The following is a 23,578-nucleotide window of genomic DNA, read 5'->3' as shown; positions in this document are numbered from 1 at the left end:
GATTATTTATGTATTTAAGCCTTTTTTCAGCTAGATAGTAAATATATGGTAATAATACTTACCATATACTTGGATACTGGGTTCATTTAATTCTCAGCTTTATTGGCGTGTGTTACCCGTCTGTCAAAATCTCAAAAAACTATTTTTTATTTTTTTCAAATGATGGAGTAACAATACTGAGCTCAAACCGGTTGGATTAGTCACAACACTTTGGTTTTACTGAAAGACGAATGCTTCAAGTGAGCAATTCTCACTACTGTTGAGGTGTTTTAATAAAGCAAAGATCATAAATGAGCAGCTAAATTCTAATTACATAAACATGGTACGGCTTTTAATGTTTAGGACCATGTTTTTTTATGTGCTGAGTCTGCAGAAACTGCAGAAATTAGGATCGTGAAATCAGCTCAGACTGTACACGGTCGCCCCTCCTCATAGCCGTAACAAGCTGTCTGTCCGTCCTCTACTTCCTGTCTCACATCCTCTGATGGGATGAAGGTCAATGCTCATCTGATGCTGACATGTAATGTGAGTGCTGTCATGCGCTGGCTTCCAGTCACATACTGTCTGCATGTGCTGACTTCCTGTCACTGAGCTGTGAGTGTCCGCAGATCACGCTTCACTGTCCTCTCTACATCCACTCACTCACACGTCCAACTCCGGCCTGAAATTGTTTGGATGAAAACTTTTTGTCCAAACTTCACTGAGAAAGGAACATCACTTCTCCATAAAAAACCCAGTGGAATGAGTTGATGCTAAAACTCCTGATGCTCAAGAAAGAGTATAAGAACTTATCCACAGTTTTCACATGGAATTCCAAACTATCCACAGAAAAACTCAACCATTCACGGCTTTGCTGGTAAAGGATATCTAAAATATTTGACAGAAAATGCAGCTTGAGAAGCTAAACTATCTTAGCACAATGCTACTTGTCACGCTATTTGGTTGCTTCTGTAAAGCAACAAAATCCAGGCGCATCGTTCATTTTCCTCAGAGCTGATTGGCTCTACCTCAAGAGTTTGAATAAGGAAGACTGGAGATGTTGGCTTCTGGAGTAGTGCTAAGACGGTTTCCACTAAAGTATATTGAGGTATATTTGGTGTATTAACTATTAGGTAGATATGAACGTTTTTAGAAGGATCTCAAGTTTTCACAGATTTTAGTTAATGATGAGTGGCTGTGGCCTCTAACTCCGTCAACACCAGGGGATCTGCTGTTCTGTTTTTTTACTTTTTTTATTCTTTTTTATTTACAAAAATCAATCTTTCCAAAACACTTTTAGAAATGAGGTACCAAACTGAATCCAAGGGAGGCTTTTTAATACCACAAAAACCTTCAATAGCGTGATTGTAGTTCTACAATCATCCAGAAGCTTTGGGTTGAAAACTGAAGTGCTGAGTCGGTGTTTAATTCACACACCTCAAACATTTTGCAGTCTCAAACCTCAATGTATTTCACTGGAATTTTATAGGACAAAGTCCATCCGGGTTTTCCAGAACTCACCATCATCTTCTCTGTTTCTGACCGATTGACAGTATATGTTTCACAATTCACAATTGGTCACTATAATTGTGTTGGTTTATCACATTAAAGTCCCAATCAAAATACACAAATGTTTGTGGTTATAAGGTAACAGAAAGTTCTTATTCATATTTCAAATGCTGGTTTAAACAGAGGTAAGAGTAGAGGAGGGGGAGTTCATACTCTAAGGCACAAACAGGAAGGCTCCCAGCTGTAGATGTGAGTAACATCAGGTGAAACACACTTCCTGCTTTGACTGCTGCTGACTGCTCTCTGACTAGCATGGCTCACACTCCACTGAACACACATCAGGAGGCCTAACTCACCTAACCTAGCCTTTACCTTTGACCCCAGTCAGTCAGTTGGGTTTAGCGGTGGACATGCAGTAAGTTAGTGTTCATAAGATGCTGACTGGAGTCCACACATCCCAACCCGAGTCTGGTCCAACTTTAGCAAGCACACTATAGAGAGCACAGTTCTGTCATTGCCTTGTTAGCATGAAATATGGCCCTCTAGAGAGCCACTGTGCAGTGTGGACCCTGACATCTGCTCTACTTTAACTCTTCTTCCCCATCCGTGTGTGGATACAAAGAGAGATCCGAGAGAAACTGGGCCAAAGTAGGAAGAGCAAACCCGCTTCAGTGAGCAATTTCTTCTTTGGTTGTGTTGCTGCTCATTTGCCATTTCGTCTTGCTGCCTTCTTTACCTTGTAACTTTTAAGGAGATATTTTTTACTGTCATCCATCATAATTATGCCATTACCTTAAAAAAGCTATGTAGTTTAAGTAGAGTTGCCTGGAATGACCTTCTTTCTGTGGGACGGTTGGAGCATTCCAATTCAGTTTATTTATATATCACCTATTTGCAACGTCATTTACATCATCATACCAAGGCACTTCACAGGAACATGGTCTGTTTATTCCAGTAATGCAGACACATTTCAAGTCAAATGCATACATTCCAAACAGATAGAACAATGCATCCAGTTCAGTTCATTTTTCAAATTGGTCAGAAAGATTTTCCTAGTAGATAGTATCAAGTCACTGACTTCCAGCACTCCTTCACCCAGAATGACATATTGACAGTGGGGAGAAAAAACTCCCCTTTAACAGGAAGAAATCACAATTAGCAGTGGTAAATGATCGGCCAATGAGTATCTCTAGAAGAGAGAAGTTAAATTCTGAGAAACGGTCAAGAGTATTAACTGTAGTAGGAAGACATTAAGTTGCTGGCAGCAGTATTTCAGCCAATGCTTAGCAATATAAGATATAATGCAATACTGGAGAGTAGTAGGAGAAAGTAGCACAGTGAGGCCTCTGACCATAGCCACTTTAGCTATGAGGTTAAACAAAAAGGAACATTTTCAGACTAGTCCTAAAAGTACATATGAACTGATAAGGATGTAAGTATTTGTGTAATTGATGTAATAAAATAAAGCTGAAAATGTGTTTTCCAAGTCAGACATTAGTGAGACTTTCTGTTGATTTGTTGATATAAATTGAAACATCAGGATCCAAATGAGGGAAATATCCAGAAAGACAATCTTTAAACTGGACTTACAGCTAATTATTATTTGTAATTTGGGAAAATACTTTTCACAGACTTTTGACAATCCTCACTAATTTTGCATCGTTCACGTTTGCATTCAACCTCAAGTAGAGAAATTCAACCCTCGCAACTAAGAGTAATAATTGAATTGGTCTATTTGAACATTAACAAAATTAAGTGTTTCCATTTTAAACAAAAGCATGTACAGTCCTATGAGCAGTGGTAATAATAATGAATCTTTGTTTCTTTGATGCCCTAGATTGCACCAATCTGTTACACACTGGTGTAGATTCTCTATCATCAGTACACGACAATCCAAAGAAACCCAATCTGAGGATTTTTTTTTTCTGCTTAGTTCCATGTTTCATCTCCCTAAACATCTTTTTTCAATAGAAATGGCTATTATATTTATTCTTAGAAAGTTTGCTTCTTTAAATATTCATTGCTGACATTGCTTACCATTGTCCTTTTCTGTCTTGCTCTGATATGTTCTGAATTGTCTGCTTATGTTTTTCGAGTTATACCTAGGGAACCAGTGCTGTTGTTAATATCCATAACCATATTCCCAACCTTAAACTTTCCCCTCTTCACCCACAACAAGGTTCCTTAGACGTCTCTTGGCAAGACCAGATTGGCTCCCCATCAACAGATCCACCTTTTGCTCCCAGCGTTTCTGTGAAGTTTTCCGACCAAGTTGATCAGCTTGCAGCCAGTCCAGAAGATACGCCCGAAAGCTGGCCCAGCCGTGAGAGCACCGCCTACGCTGGCGGCGATGAAAGGGACACGGACGGATCTGACAGAAAACAGAAGAAGAAGAAGAAAAGGCGACAGAAAGATGAGGGATCCTACGAACACGTCGAGAGCAGGGGTCAGCCGGAGATGCAGGAAGCGGGAGAAAACACTCCTCCAACTGAGGAGTTTTATCACCGGATTGGCCCAAGAAGGGACAAAGGAGAATGCGGCTGGGAAGAGCAACTTGGGAAGAGCGGAGGCCGTGGCAAGAAGAGTAAAAACAGGAAGAAGCTTCCAGAGGAATGGGCAGTGACAGCAGAGTCATTCGTTCCCTCTTCAGTGACTGCCTCAGAAATAAAAGTGGAAGCATTGGTGGATCTTGGGAGTTCAGTGAATGAAACAATGGAGAGCTCTTTTGCAGACATGGACACTAGCCAACACACCTGGAAGAAAGAGTTTTACCCAGAGAAAGACCCTTCGACTTTGCCTCAGGATTTGTTCTCTCCAACAGCTGCAGCCATCAGTCCTCTAGCCCTCAACAGTGAGCTGAATGCTACAGCAACTCCATTCACCATGCCGTCTTCCACCAACAAAACAATCCCCGGCTCCTTCCCTGAGGCGGTGGATGTCCTGATGGACACTGAAAATGCCGGTTTGGGTCAAAGCAATCAAAACATTTATCCTCCTTTCTCTTCAGAGAACACAGGAGCTGTAGCTGACTTAGACAGCGGGATGTTTGACATCTCAAGTTCCTTTCAAGAGTCTTCCATGCAAGCTGTTTCAGATGGAGACACCTCAGCTTTCAGCTCTGCTTCACAGACAAGCCAGGCTGTTTCACCTAAAAGTGACGTGTTGGCTTCAGCCCCACCTCTATCACCCTCTGATGGTTCATGGATGCTAAACAACTCCCAACTGAGCAGCAACAGTGATTTATTTGACTTCAGCGACACGAGCGCCGCAGGCCATCCTTTACCCCTGGGCCTGTCATTCAACACACCAAGTCCAGCACCTCTCCGCTCACCCAAAACCACTGCCCAAGAATTCCAGTCTAAGCACAAAGACGGGAAATCTGGCCAGAAGCAATCCAGAAAATCACCTCCTTCCTCTTCGACCTCATCTGTCAGGAGTCCCACCTCCCCAGAGGCAAAGCTCTCCCCACAGGCATCCCCTGTCACTTCACCCTCATCTCCTCCTTCAGTGGGTCCCACTGGAGTTCCAGGATCCGGCCTCAATCCTGCTGCAAAGCCTTTCTTTCCCAGCTTTGCTGATCCAGTGGAAGATACAACTGTGGTCCCTCCAGTTGTCCCCATCGTGGAAGGTTGGTTGTAGTCAGCCCTAGTAGAGGTACCAAAAGCAACTTAAAGATAGAAGCGAATGGTTGCTATGCATGGCACTTCCAACCAGCTTGAATAGTTCCGGTATTGGGCTGTATTGATTGCTTGTGTGTCTTTTACTAATCAGGGGATTATCGTAGGAATTGCAGCCGCTTGTGCCGTTCCTTGTATGATCACCTCTAAAAACCTTCACTAGCATGTCTGGTTTGGACTGTTTTTGGGGTGACTAACTCAACTGTTGACCAATTGAGACTCTGAGTTGCCTTGATGCTAACCTTTGTTTCCAAAGATGCACTGTCAGGATTCTCCCATAATTAACTATTTTCCTGTTGATGGGTCTGCAGCCTCTAACCAATCACAGAATCTCTCTCTTTAGACACATCGGTAGATATCGGCACCAACTCTGAATCTGTTCATTATTTTTCTTCTCCAGTCGAAGTGTGTGCTAACACAATAATTATGTTCCCCCTTACTTTCCATCCAGGAGTTTAATGTTGTCTGTCTTCTCTGTTCAGTTAATTCTGGTATTCCTGCCTGCTATACCCATCTTTTTCTTTCCATCTTTACCTGAACCGAACTTGGAAAAATAATGTTGTTTTGTTAGAAAATACAATTAAGAATTCTAATTGCCTTTTTTTTGTTTGTGTTTTTTTCCCCCATGTCACAACTCTTGATCTGGCCGCCTCTCTACTATAGGTGAGTCCTATTTGATTTCTTCTATTGCCTTTGTTTGCCTTTATTCTGTATTTTTTGTCCTTAATCAACACTATCCTTGTTAAATCTTGTTAATTTACATAATGTTCATCTTAAGGGTCAATATAAAGCCAATTCTTCTCATGGTTCAGTTGTTGATTTTAGGGGTGCACCAATTGCAGCTTTTCAGTCCGCGATCTTTATTATTTTAGTAAAATTACCTAATTTTACTAAAATTCTGTACTGTGTACGCAGAAGCGCACACAGTACACAACTGAGTCACCCAAACTATTTGAGGACGAATTACCTATTCATGGATATTTTTTTGTGGAACATATTAGAAATATTGGAAGAAGATGTGGCTTGGGAAGCTGAAATACTTTTAATATGTGCAACTGTACTTGACATGCTGGCATTTGCGAAGCAGCCAATCCATGAGCACCATACATTTTCCTTAGCTCCTATTGGTTGTGCCCCAAGAACAAAGATAAGTTTGTCTGTAAATGTTAGCTTCTTCATAGTTCTAACACAGGTTCCACTGTGCATATTAGCGCAGTTGGTGTTTGAATGATTAAAATAGGCAGTTCTAATACTTTTTAGAGAGAGTTTCAGGTATTTGCAGATATTAGGTATTCAGGCACAGCATAGAACTTTAACCCCCACAAAATCTGGCAGTCCAGTGTATTATTTTCTTCATTAAGATGGACAATGTTATGGGGTATGAATATGTTTGGGAGTTTTGGATACACAAAACATGAATTTCTTTTTGTGTCTCTCATAATCATGTTGATGTGTATCATCAGATCCATCATAATACCCAAGCGTTGCTTAGAGGTTCTTTATTTTTGAGATATATCAAAGAACAGTCTCTATGCAGTCCTACATGATCGATCTACTGATATCATGACGGGTCAGCTGAGGTTTATCATAGCCTGTTTACATTAATGAATGTCCTGGTTTGTGTGTATGTGTGTATCATTGTGACTGCGTGTTTTTGTCCTTTCTGACAGCAGAAGTGTTTTGTATGTGTGTGCTGCTGTGATTTATAGAGGTGCAGAGTTCTGGGGGGACTCATTTCCTTGTCCTTCCTTTCAACACTTCCTGTCTTTGCCTCCCTTTGGTGGCTGTAATGAGAACCGAACCAGCCTCGCCATCAGATCAGTGGCATCCTGAACCTGGCTATTAAGTTGCCTTGATCAATACCTCCTAATCTTTCCATAGCAGTACAGAACCTTCCTTTTCCATTTTTTGACCTATAATTACTATAAAACAGTCCTGAATCTATATTTATTGCTTTAAACACCTTGATTACCTATTTGCTGTATTTCTTTTTCTAGAGGTGCCTTAGTCACGTATTTTACATTTGATGAATTTAGTCTGCCTGACAAATATTTGTGTGATTAAGAAAAGGAAAAGTGTACAGCAGTGCAGCTGGCTGGGCTTTCTCCTTAATGAGAGCTTGCGTCAGTGTCTAAGTGTGCATCTGTTTCACTAAAAGTGGTATTTAAGCCCTGCAGAAAGGATAGGGTGTGTTGGGCAAGATAAGGAACAAGAATAAAGACTGTGCAGAGTTAGAGAGGAAGGGATTCAGATAAATCTGAGGAAAAAGGAGCACTGACTAAGAGCAAGAGAAGAAAGGAAAGAAGATAAAGCTTAGCATTTTATTTAGAGTTAGCAAAGCACAAAAATCAAAATATTTCAATTTCATTTTTTGGTCTACTTTCTCACCTGCTTGCCACATTGTTAATGGGCAAAAAAGAGAAGACTGATGTTAACATGTAGCACTTATTGTGCAGGACTTAACATTGACAAACAATTTTATAATATCTAGAGTGATATATTTTGTCAAGAGATCAGACGGTATTAAATTATTTCAGTTTGCTAACGTTCAGCTATATTCCTCTCACATCCTGAAAAAAGAGTATATAGACGTTAGCTAGCAGGTGCTAGTACATAGTATTGTATACCTCGCTTATTCTCTGTATAATTACTGTAATAATAGCTTGAAGATTGTTCATACATATTAGTGAAAGAATAGAAAAGATATAAACACACTGAACAACAAATCACCATCAAGAAATTCTAAACGGTTTTCACAACAGAAGCCAGAGATCGATCACTAAAATTTTTAAAAAGATATTCAACTAAACTTAAGCTAATACCATTATAGCCACCTTAGCTTATTATTATTTTGTTAATTGTGAAATTTTCATATTGTTCATGGAGCTTCGATGCATCACAAACACTGATTGGAAACCTCAAAGCAGATGCTAACTTCAGTATCCTTAGAAGCTAACGGTTAGCTTGTCACAGTATTCTGGGATTATTTATAGGTTGTTCGTACCTTAATGATACTGCAGCTAAATGGTGCTTGGTTAACATAGACTGTGGTGTTAATTTATTTATTATTGAGATTTTGTGTCACTAATTTGAATTACAAATTTGCATTTGTTATTATTGGAGATTTTCTTCCAAAGCATAGCTTTTTTTTTTTTTTTTTTTTTTTTTTTATGAAACAGAGCTAAAAATATGTATTGGCTCTTAAAAAAACTGCAAGTGTTTGATTTTGTAGTCCTTGTTTCTCTGTACAGACACATAGACACCCACGCAGAAGCGCACACAGTACACAACTGAGTCACCCAAGCTATTTGAGGACAAGGCAGACAGGCGTACATACACTGTATCAGCGGTCCATTTTTACCACATAGTGTTCTTTTCTGAAGCTTCACAACAGGCTACTAGATGGTAGCCTGGAAGGGGCATTTGTACAGTATGGCACCACCCAGAACTGTGGTGAGCTAATGTCTTTTGACGGCTTTGGGGGAAATGTCAGGGTTTTTTCACTCGTTGGCGCCATTTTAGGAGCCAACAGCTAACTCTGGGAGCAGAGTATGAGTCATTCAGAGATTGTTTTTCTAAAGATTCCTAAACAACACGTTACAGATTCGTCCTGAGATGGCTTCGAGCCAGCAGTGCGGGCCGTACTTTAGATTTGATAAATTTTAAAGCTGACATTTAAAAGAGGAAGTTTTATGAGTTCAGTGAGCGGAAATCTTTTTGAACGCTGAGATGTGTATATTTATATATATACAGATATATAAACATACAGTTTAAATAAAAAGTAAATATCAACAGTAAATAAAATAATAAAAACAATAGTTATCAAACTGAATCTAACCAATTACAATATTTAGAAATGAGTACCATAATTTCCCTCAGTAATTAAACAATGTAAACATCAATCTGAGATAAATGATCTCATGAGATTATGGGGTGGAAATTTTGGGTATGCCCAAAAATTCATTGGCAGTTTTGCAGATCTGATGATTGTGTATTCTACAGTGTCTTATGGTGTGATGGAGTATTAGATACTGACTGTATCTGAAAAACACACAGTGCCATTTCAAAGTAACTGAATAATTCATCCTCAGAATCTTAAAAACATTCATTCTTATAGGCTCTACGTAAGTGAACATCCTCTGTGGTGCCCTTCTAAAACTTTTCCATTGTTGACCCGTTTTCCAGTTCAGTATCTCTGCTTAGCCAGCATTCAAGCTAAGAAAGTAGGTCTATAGAGTGTAACTTTTAGTGCTCTGGCAAGTTTATTCTTTTGTGTCTTCACAGTGAAGTAATAATGTTGATGTTTGTTGGATTTATGAAGACTTGCTTACTTCAAGAGTTAGCTAATTGGCTGCTAACCTCATGTGAAACTTTTTTGCCATCTAAATGTTAGTTGCATTGGTTTGAAAATTACATGTTTTTCTGATAATGTTTCAAACTTTAAATTTGAGGAAGAATGAAAATGGGAGAACGCTGAAAGGAATATGTCAAAAGAAATGAAATAAGAAAAGAAAACAACAGTAAACAGACAACAGGCAGAGGACTGTCCAGGATCTGAGACAAGAGAAATGGCTGACAGGCAAACAGATGGCTGAAAAGTTTAGGCAAGACCAGCTTCTGATTTGATAAGATTAGACAGCTTTCATAGCATAAAGGTCTGGTAGTCATGGACACAGGTACATACCACTGCCACAATAGAATGATAGGGAGGAAATGGCAAAAGCGTCTTTCAGAACATTTTTGATTGTTGGGGTCTCACATGTATTTTCAACTGAGGTGCTGGCTGACTGGTTGAAATGAAAGATACAGAAAAGATCCAGTTTGTTTTGGGGATAATTTTGACCTAGAGTCATTGACTGATTCAGTTTATAAATACTGTATTTATGCTGAAGGGAAATGAATTGTTGTTGTAGCTCATTTCATTCCAATGTCTTCAAAGTGTCATCATGGATAGTGATGCTGTGGGCTGGAAGGATCTCCATTAGCAGTCAGTCTTGCAACATATTTGAAGAGGCCTCTTATTGAAGACTGGTACGATGGTCTCAGGACCATTGTTGTATGCAAACAGCTCAATATCCAGGGAGCGGAGATATTGGATGACGGCATCAGCTGCCAGATTGAGCGATCTAATTCTGGAATAAAGATAAGATTCTTAATCTAGATGTAGATTAAGATACTGTTTTTATATTAAACATGAATTTCTCTATTGGTCTGGAAACTCAAACAAAAACTAAAATACATCCACACTACAGGACACAAGTGTGTAAGGTTAACAGTTGGCTTGTGCTGATGTGCTTTGTTTGGCCCAAAATCTTCATGTTGGCCTCATCCAAGCGCAGTATTCTTCACATGATTTTTTTTAAACGAGGCAATTGCAGTGTTTTGTTAGAAGCAAGCAACCATTATGCGTTCTACTAGCAATAATCGTTAGCTTTTGCAGCCTTCTGTTGAGCTTATGATTAGAGAAGACAGTTTGTTTGAGAACATTCTCATTTGTTTGGCTCGTCTGTGGCAGCATGAGGACAAACAGCTACTATCTTTGCTACTTTAGAGGACATGAAGCCCAAATGATGATCCGACAAGGCAGATGAGCAGGTGGTATTGTGCACAACTTGCCCTGAAAGCTTCAGTTGGACAGTTAAATATGCATAATGTTGGTGGATGTCCCTAGGTTCAATGGAAACCATTATCAGCGTCACAGTTTGTCCCTTTGGTGCTTTTTACTCAGCTTCCTCACTGTGAAGCATTTACATGAACGAGTTTGAAAGATCACGATATAGGGGAATGAAAAGGATGTAAAATGTCACTAAAGGTCACCAAGTTGTTGTTTTTAAGTTTTCCTGCTGAGGCTTTCTTTACAGATGGTGATGGGCTGAGACATAATGTGGCTTTGGGGAAAAAGACGAGATAGAGTGGGGAAAAAAAGAACAAGGAGCAAGAGGTTGCCATAGAGACTAAGGATCAGCTAACATATCTGTGGAAGCAGCAACAGATGTTGGAGACGGTAAAATAGGCAGTATGGTGACATGTAGGACACAAACCACTGCACTACCATCTGCAGTATTTGTAGACCATAGCTCTTGCATTCTGATTTTGAATTCTGAGTGAATGAAGTGCATATAGGTTTTGTTTTTTTAACTGGCCCATCATTTTAATAGAAGCCCATAAGGATTAATTAGAACTACAATCAGAGGTAACAAAACACAGTAGCACATTCCATGACCAATGTGCGCAAAACTTTGTCAATACTCAGCTAATGTCGAAAAAACACAATGTTGCACTGCAGTGTTTACATTAAAGAAGAAATGCAGTTAAAATCACATTTGAACGAGTTTGTTCACATAAGTCGCTAAAAAACACGCACCGCCATGATCCTCCAACCACTTCCTGTCATTGTCTTCTTCAGGGTTTGCACAACTGGGAACATCCGGTTGTTGATCATGTGACTCGTGTGATGCGAAAAAAGGGTTTCCATTGTTTCCCAAATAAACAAATTTCGACGCGGCTGAAGAACCACCTCATCCTAGCGCCAAAAATTTTTTATTGAAAACAAAACAAATTTTTTCCAATTTGCCGTACTTTCCATTAAGCAAATTTATTTGCAATGTTAAATTGTACAATTATATACCCAATGGAAACTGTGGAAGGAGAAAGGAGCTGCTAAGGAACTGTCTAGAAGTTGGTGTTTGTTAGAGGAAGACAAAAACTTCAGTGGGAGGAAGTCAAAAACAGCAAAGAATCCACTTTTAACACCATAAGTATGTACATTTTAACAGGCATTGTTGTGTTTCTGTAGGAGCGTCATGTAAACAGTGATTTTAAAGTGGCAGAAAGCTTGTCAATAGAACAAGGGAGTAAAAACAACCGGGAACCCATGACTGGATGAAAGAATGACTGTAAAAACTAGGTTAGATGCTAGCAAGTGTTCTGGTTTCATTACCGTGGTGACAGGTGTGACCTTATATCCCAAAGACCCAGAAGAACTTCAGCATTAACTACAACCCATGGAGGTTCCACCCCCTGAATAAAAATCTTATTCAGATTAATTATCTGTAGAACATATTTTAACTTCTACACAAACACACCAATGGCGCCTGACGCAGCAGGCAGGGGGAACATGGGCGTAAACACGTCTACAGTCTTCATACTCTTACATGTTGACACAACTGGCTTTAGTTGCCATTATCCATCCCCCAGCCCACCTCAGCTTGACTCCCCACCAACACACGAACAGCCCCCCCACTTACCAAGAGCCTGTTGCCATAGCAACAGGAGGCAGTTGCTTCGGCGACTTACAGGAACAGAGACTACCGAGAGAAACAATAGATGTTTAGTGAGAGTGGGGGGTGTTGTGACGGGCAGCAAACGGGATGTAGCCGAGCTATAAATAGATCCAGCTGAAGACTTGCCTGTCTTATCCTCCTCTTCCTCTCCTGATACACCTGTGATCAGCTCTCCTTTCTGTATTTTTTGCACACTAAGTGATTTTTTTTTCTGTTTTCTTTCAAAGGACAGCTCCTGGATAACTGAAGCTAATTGCTACTAATATAAAACTGGCTCTTCAGTGTGTCTCTGACTCAGACTGGGTGAAGCCATCACTCTTTATTTAGATGTATGTGGGATGCCATGGGTGTCAGTTTGTCCAAACTACCTGTGCGTCCGCAGCCACCCTGCCTGCCTCGTAAGAGATTCAGTAAAAAGTGTCAGACGGTCAGGCAGTTAGTTGGAGTTGATGAATAAGTACGTCTGTCGCGGTTCGCCTTCCCTGTGCGGTGACAGTCTGCCTTTAAGTGGTGTCCAAACATGTAGGTGTCAGTTGGAAGCTGCTTGAAGCTGATTGATGGCTGGGCTAGCGATAGGAACCATTTAGTCCCATAAGAAGCAGTTGGCATACACACTGGGAATTTGCCCAAGTCCGGTCGAATTCAATATCCAGTGGCCACAATTTATATATCAATACAAACAATTCGTAAATAATTTTGTAAATGTGTGAGCTGCAGGTTTTTGTCCAGGCAATTTGCACTAAGAAAGTCATCCGGTGGCCTTTTTGAGTTAACAAATGATTAAAGTTAACAGAAAATTTGAAAATATGACAAGGTAATTATGTTATTGGAAGACATTATTACTACTAACCAAACTATAGACTCTTAAAAAAGGGAAGCGTATAAAATACAATTAAAATAATTATTAATTTTTGTTTCATCCTAATTAGCATTTTTTAGTCCTTCATCTGTGACTTGTCACTTCCATCCATCCATCCATCCATTTTCTTTACACCCTTGTCCCTTAGTGGGGTCGGGAGGGTTGCTGGTGCTTATCTCCAGCTAACATTCCGGGCGAGAGGCGGGGTACGCCTTGGACAGGTCGCCAGTCTGTCGCAGGACTTGTCACTTTATTAGCTGAAATTTTTAGCTGGTAGACCAGTTAAAATGGGCAGTGGTCATGGAGTTCTGGTGAATAAAAGACACCTGACTTTAGTCTCCCTATATTTACTGACTATACTACATCGCCATTGTGCTTCCAACCTTTTCATCCAAGAGACTCTCTAACCCATCTTTACTGGTGTATAAAAATACCTATAATAAACAAACAAACAACACATAGCCTGGTTGGGGTGCAAGTAAAGCCTGGTGGCCCGCCAGGCTTATGATACACTGAGGGAAATCCTGGAGCTGTATCAGTGCTCCCTGGTGCCTGATTGTTAGTGACACAACCCCTGTCGTGTGTCTCCTCACACTTCCTTGAAGTCAAGCTCATGTTGGGTCACCAAAATACCAAATCTCCCTGTGCTGTGCTGAAAATGCCACCTTCCTGAAGCGCAGTCCCATCGTCTGCTGGCTGCTGTTATATCATCAGTGGAGCAAGGATTGCTCTGGCATGTGTTTATCAATGAATATTAATACCAGTGAGGATCAACCCAGGTTTCAGAACCAATGATCTTTAGAGAAAAACATGTGACCAGTAGCTGTCTATGTTGCTTTAATAAACCCAGAACAGGTCCAATTTGCTGTCAAAGACAGTAAATATAAATATGGAAGATGGAGTTTGGATCAGATTGGAACTTTATGGCCATTTGGCATGAATACTGTGTAGTAAAAATGTTGCAGTCGGGAACGCAGCAGCCCCATTGTGAAAACCTGATGTCTGAATGGTTTTGTGGAGATGCATTTTTTAATCAGGGGCAGGGAAGCTCTTCTTTTGTCAGTCTCAAAATTGATTCTTCTCATATGCTTTCTATCCAATCTGGCTTAGACTGAGTTATTTTGCAAAGTAGAATGAGCAAATATTACTAGGGGTGCACCGATTGGAGTTTTCTGGTCAGTCATAGATCTATAAAAGCCTGACCTACCCATTCCAACTTTAGCTGATACCAATTTTTTTTTTCTTTTTTTTTTTTTTTTGACTGAAAAGTTACTAAACTGATCTGAAGTGTGGTTTTACAAAATATTTCCTCAGGAGAACTGAGTACAAATGTACGACAAACATATTTTTAGTAAACATTTTAAAAGCTAGGCATAATTTTTTCTTGCCTTTCACAGTCAAGAACAACATTGTGATGGCCTTTTTCAGGGAACTGAGTCAGTCACTACAATGACACAGCATAGAGCTTTTCTCAAGTGGAAGCTGGTCTAACCTCGTTATAACAGCTCCAACTTGTGACACAGCCACTACTTTTATGGTATTCCTTAGCATATTGGGTGAAAATGCAATATGCACTAGATAATGCATTAGATAATGTTGGTTCTTTGATGGCGTCTTGTGTTGTGAGCCTACACAAAAATATTCACTCCCGTTTTTCCTGTTGTCCTTTGTTGCCACTTATCCCCCTCAATTTTTCGCTTCATGACTCCATCTGTCTGCCCTTGTCTATCTGCCTCCCACTCCTTATCCTGCTGTGTCCCTATGTGCCCATCTGACTTTTCATAAATTGTTGTTTTGTACTGACATTTAGCCCTCAGTGTAATCCAACAGCCGCAGGAGCCCCAGGACTGCTGGCCGGTTTGAGTGGCAATGGATGTTAAACTCAGCCTAGCAGAAGCCTGTCACTCTCTGCCCTCAGATAACCCGTGTGTTTCCACCACACTGACCTTTACTCTGAAATGCGTTCTGTTTCTCAAACTCTGGGTTTGGATTAATGGGACAGTTACTTAATATAAAGGTAGAAAACCATAAAGAGTTATATGTTTCTCTTGATGATAGATCACTTGTCAGTCAGTCTGACTGCCACAAATTTGGAAGTCTTATTTGACTGATCAGTTTGTGGATGGTTCAGGATAAAAACATCCTCCTCTTCTAGTCTCCATTTGGTGTTTCCGAAGTCTGTGTTTTGGGGTCCATTTTGTTTTGTTGCATCTTCTCCTTTTTGTAAAGATTCTAATTTAAAAGACATGTCATTATTTTGTGCTGTGACTCGATATGTTTTTGAATATCGAGCCCTCTCACCCTAAAAAATAAGGTTTCCTTGATTGCATTTTACTGACCAATTGCATATCTTTAAAAACATGCTGATTCTGGTTTTTTTTCCAACAACATTTTTTTTTCTTTTTGTTGATGTTTTTCTTCAGTTAACATAGAAAGAACTAAAATACTTGTCTTTTCACAAGAAAGTTTGATATATGTCAGATAAAGGAGACCTTTGGATTTCTTCTATTTGAAACTGTGGTTCTGCACTGGACCATCATGTCAATCCCTTGTTCATTCTTTCCTCTATCATCAGATTCATTGCTAAATTGGGCTCCATTGTTTCATGTCTTTAACTGGATGCAATTATGCAATACAATGTACACATAACTTAGCAGAAAAATGTAAATATATTCAGGGTTTCCCTCAATTTATTGTAAGCCAGGCAGGGCACCAGGCTTTACTTGACCCCTCCCCAAGGCTAAGTGTTTTTCTAATTTGTTTTTTTTTGTTTGTTTTTTTTTTTAAGATGGGTAAAGCTAGGTTTATTGTGGCATTTGATTATAAATACACAACCTACAGGAAGACTAGTTTTATTAAATCCACTGCTGTATTTTCTTTTGTGTTGATGTTTTATTTCCAAAATTTCCTGTCAACTTTTAACATTTTTAACAAAAAAACAAGGAGGGGCCAACTGGTGGACTGCCCTAGTGACCTACCGCTGGGCTTTGCTATACTTCTGGTGGAAAACCCTGTTATTAAATATACTACACAAAATTAACCAAAATAATAAAGTATGATCACTTAGATTTATTTGTTTCATTGTTGTTGGCTAAGGAGACAATGTTTCTCCCTAGAATCTGAATCAAAAACATCCCAACAGAAGAATTCATTAAAACACATTCAGATTTAGATACAAAATGGACGTAAGAGTAAATGTTTGCAGGAAGTAAAGCTAAAATCCTGTCAAACACTGAGTGCTATGACATGCCGTTTTTGTCTGGTTCAGCCTAAAGAGTGCGTGTATGACTGTATTTGTGCATGCATAAGCATGTCTGTCTCTCAGAAATGTTCTCCAGGCTTCATGTCAGAATGATTACTAAGTAACAGACAACACATACATGTATGAACTAAATGTATGTACTGTATGTAGGTACAGAAGGAAAGTTGTTCAGACTCAGCATAATAGCATGTATCTGTTCTTCTAGACATACTCTTAAATTGTCTCTTACTATTCTGCTAAACTGTTCCTAATTCCCATACAAAGCAAATTAACCCTCAAAATTTAGAGATTCTTCATAGAATCTCTAAATTCTATAAAGAATTTATAGCTTTAGCTTTATTTTAAGGCTAATAAAGTTAAGTCTACCGAGCTATCCAAACATAAAATATAAATCCTCACATAGTAGACCCATGCAACAGGGTGTGTGCTAATCTTTGATTAGCAGGGTTAATAAAGAAACCTGAAAGAACTTTGATTTGACATTTACTTTGTCTTTGGGTCAGACTGAGAAAATTAAAGTATAGAAAAATTAAGAAACTATGAACCCCAAACAGTGTGAGTTGAGCATATAGCTAGACAAATGCCTGCATAAGGCGTTTGAATTGGTAGTGAGAGCTGTGTTCATACAAGTTAGGTGCAAATTTGTGGAATGTATGATTCACACATTTCTGAAGTTCGTATCCAGTTTTCCCTACTGTACCACTTCTTGACCCACACTCAAGGTTCCCCCAAGGGGAAGATGAAGTTTTGTGTGTACGATTTACATTTTGCCAAGAGCCACAGCAATAGAAAAAAAGGGCTGGATGGGAGAGCTGGAAAACAGTGGGGGACAGAAAGAGGAGGGGGCTCACTCACTCCACCACAGTAGGCGGAATCTAGGAACTGACTGAGGCCAATTGAAATCCACAACTAGGTCACATGATGACTGCAATAAGCAATGAGGACCAGAGAGGGAGAAAGAGAGAGAGAAGCTGCAGACTGGTTCAGTTCGTTACAGTGTGTGATTGAGTTCAGAGCAGAGAGCCACACTGACACAGGAAGCGGAGCACACCTGAGTGACCAAACGCAAAAGAACAACAACGGAGGACAACAAAGGATTTAGGCAGAAAAGTGGTGAAGATTTCTTTTTGTCATCCAAGACTTGGAAAGAGACAGACGTGGGAACAAAGGAAGAGGTCCAAATTGAACAGAAAGGAGAGACAGCATGTCTTCTCTCTCCGACCAGCAGCCGGGCTCTCCCTTCTCAGAGTACAGTGAGCTGTGCAAGGTACCACCCACAATGCCGGTTCAGGGCTGGGATTGGCAGCAACCTTCAGGCATTGAAATGGGCACCCCACAGGGCATGGTGATGAGTAGTGGACCTATGTCAGCCGGACTCACAGATGAAGATAAACTCTGCTTCTTTGAACAGCCAGGCACGGGCAGCATGGAGAGAGCACTGAGGGTGCCTGGCAGAGGTGAGGGCATCTCAAGCAGCACCTCTATGGGTAACACATCGCTGGGCAGCGCAGGGGAAAGTCCAGACAGCCCTGTCTCCTCTTCCCCATCTCCTTCCCCAGCATCCCCAGGTCGACTACCTTCTGCTATAGGCAGTACCAGGATTTCCCTGTCACCAGTTCCTGGATCTCCAACCAGACATATGGAGCTGTCATCATCCACAAGTGCAGCACCTCCAGACTCAGTTGAAATCTCTTTAACAGGGGCCACAGTATGCAAAAACCCTCTGCCTGAAACATTTTCTGAATCCAGCCCAAAGTTTGCCATGCCTCAGGTGGCCCCTAATTATCCCATCAGTGGAGAACTGAACGATAACCACCTGAATAAGGGTGAAAATAATGCGACAGGAGTAGTCTCTGACATCGGAGACGAAAGATTAATTGAGGGCTTGTCAGACAATAATAGTGAAGAAGAGGAGGTTGAGGAAGATGAGGAGTTGGAACCCTGTTTTATGGGGCGAGCTCAGCAACAGAGGAAGGCAATGAGGCGAGCAATGTCTGAGTGTTCCCACTTGTCGGTACCCTCAAGTCTAGAGCTGCCTGATAAGTATGCAGTTGGAGAGGAGCCAGAATCTACCCAACTGCCATCATCCATGGGTGGTCCCCGCCGCTCACCGCACTCCATGAAGCGCTCACTGACTGTTGCAGAAGATCAACCACCAACACCTCCGCCTACCCTTTCAGCAGCTGGCGCCACACATCTTGATCTGCGTCAAGCTGCACCCGAGCCCCAGCTCTGCCTGTCACCATTACCCCCTCTGAAGGACCAAAGTGTTGGCTCTCCTTTCTCGCCATTAGAGGTCACAGTAGAGGGCCTTAAGGAAGAGAGAGAACTGGGAGAAATTGTGCTCCCAGTGCCCCTCTGCCCCAAAGGGTTGAGTTGTGAAGACATCTACCCTACACTAATTGTTGACTCATTAACTGAAGAGAAGACTGCTTCTAAACCTGATGACCCCAAAGAAGTAGAGTTTTATGGGATTGAAGTTGAACAGGAACTGAGCACAAATGCAGAACAAGGTTTTGATGCTGGCAACGTAGGGACTGTGACGGGTCGCATTGATGACCCTGCAACTGGTGGCTGCACTGGCCTGGATTTCAACTACAACTCAAACCCCTTCATAGATGGTAGGTGGAGCCTGTGCTAGTGTTTTAACTCTTCAGTTTCAGGGTATTTTCTTGCATATTTATGAAATGACTTGTTATATAGATGAATTGGGACCGTTTCTATCTAAGGATTTAAAAGCCTAAAAGAGCCTTCCAACATGCACACAGAATATTGATTTGTAGTGTTGGTAATGTTATAAATGCATTTTTTTATTGTCTCAGAGAAATTTCAGAACAGATCTGGGTGTCTGAACTCAGGATGACCTGCAATTTGGAATGTATTTCAATTCAAAGACGAAAAATGTCAAATGACTACTAAGGCAGAAAATGGCATAAAGGCCAGTTAGGAGTCGTAATCAGCCACCTGCTGAAAAGCCTGATCATTGATGATATTCAGTTTGCTCATATGTGATGCTTTAAGCCTCAGGTTTGCACAAACAAAGCACTTTGAATTGCTTTGTTGTTGAAAATGTGCTATATAAATAAAATTACCTTACCTTACCTTACAAACTGAGCAAACATAATCACTTGTCAGATTGTGAATAGTAACCACTAGGGTGAGGGGGTTACGGTTTTCTGTCTGTTTTCCTCCTTTGAAGAGCATAGGAGACTGCAGTGATCGGTCGTATAGCTGCTATACAACCAGTCCCCTCCAGGTAACACTGGGACTCAGGGTCAGCCTGGCTCATTGTGATAGATGGAGTGAATGCGAGTCCTCGTCGAAACCAATTTTCCAAACTGCTACATTGCTCTAGATCTTTTCTCTTTTTTTCTTGTTTTCTTGTTGCTCTGAATGCTCCTCAGTTTTCCAGTGAAGATGGGCGGATCAGGAAAGCTGAAAGCAGTTGATGGTCGCATTAAATGATGACTGTTCAGTTTAAAAGGGAAGTTACTGTCACTGAAAAATGGCTCAGAACGTTTTCTCCATCGAATTGTCTCGATCCCACACCATTTTCACTCATATCATGCCGGCTCTCTTTGTCTCTCTTCCTCCTCCTTTTCTGTTGGCATGCTGAGTTTGTTTTCACGACCAGGCACAAGGCTGAGTCTGGCAGAGACAGCCAGCCTGACCACTAGAGGATTAAAGGGGCATCATTCTTTATTTTCTACTACAGTGAAGTTTAAACAGAAGTGTGGCAGAGTCATCTAGCCTGAGGTTGTGTTGTGCTGCACTGATCTACTTGCATTCCTAGGAAGGTCGTTGGTAGATATCTGTAGCTGCTGATGTGTGTCAGTCTTACAAGCTCAAGCATTTTCAGTCTGGTTTTTTAAGCTGTTATCCAACAAAAGCAAAAGCAACACATTGATCTGTAGTGGTGGCTTTGTCTTTGCCGTGTCTCTCCAGAATGGATGATGGGAAGAAAAACAAAGAGGAAAATGGAGGGGTGGGGTTTCCAGACAGTGTTAAAAGGCATTAGCAGAACACGTGAGTGTAGATGTGCCGATGACGAGATGAAATGTAGCATACAGCATGAATAAATTTGGTGGATAGTTTTAACAGATGTAATGAATTAGAGAAATAAAGTTTTAAGATGAAGAAATATGAAAGACTTTCACAGGAATAAAATTACCTTACCTGGCAAAAAAAAAAGCTGGCATAGCAGCCATTAGAGGGCAAAGGTGGGTCTGTCTGTAGTAGAGTTTTAGTATAAGAATGGCTGAAGGTCATCAGACTTACAGGCTGTCTTGAAGATAGGTTGTCCTGTTGTTGGAACACAACCTCGTTCTAACACAGCGAGGTTGTGTTAGAACTAATGGGGATATGAAGTCAGTAATATACTTCCTGATAACTTGGTCCCTTGAGGCAGACCGCACCAAGAGACGTTTGTCGCATTATGCACAATCTGTTTAAGAAGAGGCCCTGCAATCCGGATAATGGTATTTCACTCTTTACGCTGTTTTATCTTCTGCCATGTAATTTGTCTGACAGTTGTTGTCCAGACAATAACTGTCAGTCAAACTAAGGCCTTTCAAAGCGTAGCAGGTGCAGTGACATCTCTGAAAATTGTTTCTTTTGTCCAAAAGATCATATTTTCATCACCTTGTAACACATCAGTCTGTGAAGATCACCTGCCACGTCTCATTGCAACAACAGAAAAACCTGCCTAAGAAATCAGCTTCACTTCTTGTCTGTCTGCCAGCCTGCATCAGCCTCCATGATAACCAATAAAATGGTCTCTTCTTATACCATAACTGAGTTGGACTTAGGGTTTTCTCAACAGAACGGTGCCAATTGCCGTTATGGTGTTGGTCTAAAAATGTTTGGAAGGACCAGTCTTGACCATTTTATGTAGAGACACACCAGCAATACCCCTGGCACCACGGTATGAAAAACTACAGGGTGTCACTTTAGTGACAACCTGTATCTACGTAACTTAAATGTCAAGAACATGCAAAGAAAGTCTTTACATGTTCATAGTTAACAACAATGAGAGAACATTTCAAAGGTTCTCTTGATGCAAAACGTTTTACAAAAAACTCCACTCACACTTTGTTGTTTGCCAATCTTGTTTTCTTGTTGTGCTTTCTGGTCACATCCCACACTTTATGCTTAGCGCCACTCATAGGTCTGGGGGAATTAGTACAGCATTCTGAGCTGTTCACTTCATACTACACAGCATATCACTCGTTGTTATAGTTAAACATAATAATTTTAAAACTTAGAAGATTAGAAGAAAACTCATCAAAGACGAGGTAAAAAGCATTCCATGTTTCATACACCCTGAAATTTGATATTAACAGGCTATAATCTCTATTTTCTTGTACTTTTCTTGCATTAATTTTTACAGGGATACTTATTTCTATTCTAATCAGTTAAATATAGTACAATATTTTAAAGCATCACATATAATTTTTGCACGTTAAGATGAATTATTTTAAAGATTAAAATTTTAAAAATCAAAAGTTTAATGTTCATATTTTAAAATAAAATTAACTACTGCATTCAGTGTTAGAGGTGCACTAAATTCACTTGTGACTTTACCTAGATGATGTTGAAATGCTTTTGAAAGGGCTTTGTGTTTACCTCTGAGTCATTAAGAGTATCCATCCATCCATCCATCCATCCATCCATCCATCCATCCATCCATCCATCCATCCATCCATTCATTCATTCATTCATTCATTCATTCATTCATTTTCTTACACCCTTGTCCCTTAGTGGGGTCGGGAGGGTTGCTGGTGCTTATCTCCAGCTAACGTTCCGGGCGAGAGGCGGGGTCACCCTGGACAGGTCGACAGTCTGTCACAGAGCAATCACTCTAAAACTGGTCATCTGTTGCTTAAAGGAGCAGAAAAAAGAAAATGTTCTTGTTTTTGCAAACACAAGTCTTACAATGCCAATTATTTTATTGTGAAAATATTGCAATTTAGTTTTCAGAAAAAACAAAAATATATGTCTCTTTTCCATCACCTTTCAACAGCTGCTTAATATGTCTACCAAATGTATCTGTATCACCTCTTAGATTGATTTTATCCCATCACTTTCAGACCCTACGCTTTCATTTAAAGTTTTTCTTTTTTTCACTAAGCAGTGCCGGGTTTCGATAGGGTAGTGTCTTGTACGGGCCGATTACATAATCCTCTTGGGGCCGCTAAAAAGTGCTTCAGAAACTAGTCTGCAATTGTTTACCAAACAATAAGCTGTGCATCATGATGGGACGATGGAATAGAGCAGCATATCCAAGTTCCCAGCATGGATTTTTATTAGAGACAGCCTTAAGCGGAGCTAGAATAGAACAGCAGAGTCTGCATATTTTAACGTTAAACAACAAGAACAAAAACCACTGAGTGGAAGCAGAGCTCTCTGGGAGAGTTTAAGCTGTTACAGCCCTAAATGAGCTTTAAGTGTTCTCATTATGCTAATGAAACCTTGAACTGAATTGGCTTGCTGCACCCAGATGCTCATTGTTCTCCGCTGCCAAATGTGGAGGATTATCAGCCATGTCCTGTAAAACACGACACTGTTACACCTTACAGAACCTTGAGAGCAATGATTATATTATCCTGTTTCTGTGAAATCATCTTCTGAAGATCTCCTTTTTCCATGCTGGGTGCTTCTAGCCCCAGACTATCAACAGTTAGCTAAACCAAGTTAGCTAAACTTGGTTTAGCTAGTTAGCTAACCCTTGTTAGCTGCCTAACTAAAGTTAGCTGATAAACTTGGTTTAGCATTGTTGCTAACTGTTGGTTAAACCAAGTTTACTGTTGGTTTAGCTAACCAACAGTTAGCTTAACCAACCAATAGATTACTTAGAATGTTGCTGGATGTAAGGTTAGATGACATGAAGAAATAAAATGCAGAAATCCAGTTTGTGGAAATGAGATGCTTGCAGGAGGAAAAGTGTTAGAGGGAAAGTAGCCTGGGGGGAAGCTCCCGCTGGTAGCTTTAATGAAGCCATTTTCTGCAG

At 40.4% G+C, this 23,578-nt stretch overlaps 1 protein-coding gene across 12 annotated transcripts in view; it reads left to right on the top strand.

Annotated features, from left to right (window-relative positions):
- The window catches only part of LOC103143935 (microtubule-associated protein 4), a 105,278-nt gene that overhangs the window by 58,879 nt on the left and 22,821 nt on the right, over positions 1-23,578 (top strand). For 11 of the 12 annotated variants that reach the window (XM_016675636.1, XM_016675641.1, XM_016675640.1 and 8 more), the window contains one exon: positions 3,668-5,116. In XM_016675636.1, the coding sequence (XP_016531122.1) occupies positions 3,668-5,116 (1,449 nt within the window). Of the gene's footprint in view, positions 1-3,667; positions 5,117-17,535; positions 19,191-23,578 lie in introns of those variants that run through there. The other variant, XM_016675645.1, reaches the window with a different exon arrangement.

This window comes from Poecilia formosa, unplaced genomic scaffold (assembly GCF_000485575.1).
Source record: "Poecilia formosa unplaced genomic scaffold, Poecilia_formosa-5.1.2 Scaffold118, whole genome shotgun sequence".
Lineage (NCBI taxonomy): Eukaryota > Metazoa > Chordata > Actinopteri > Cyprinodontiformes > Poeciliidae > Poecilia > Poecilia formosa.
Note: the sequence above shows the minus strand (reverse complement) of the source record. Positions and strands in the feature narration are given on the sequence as shown.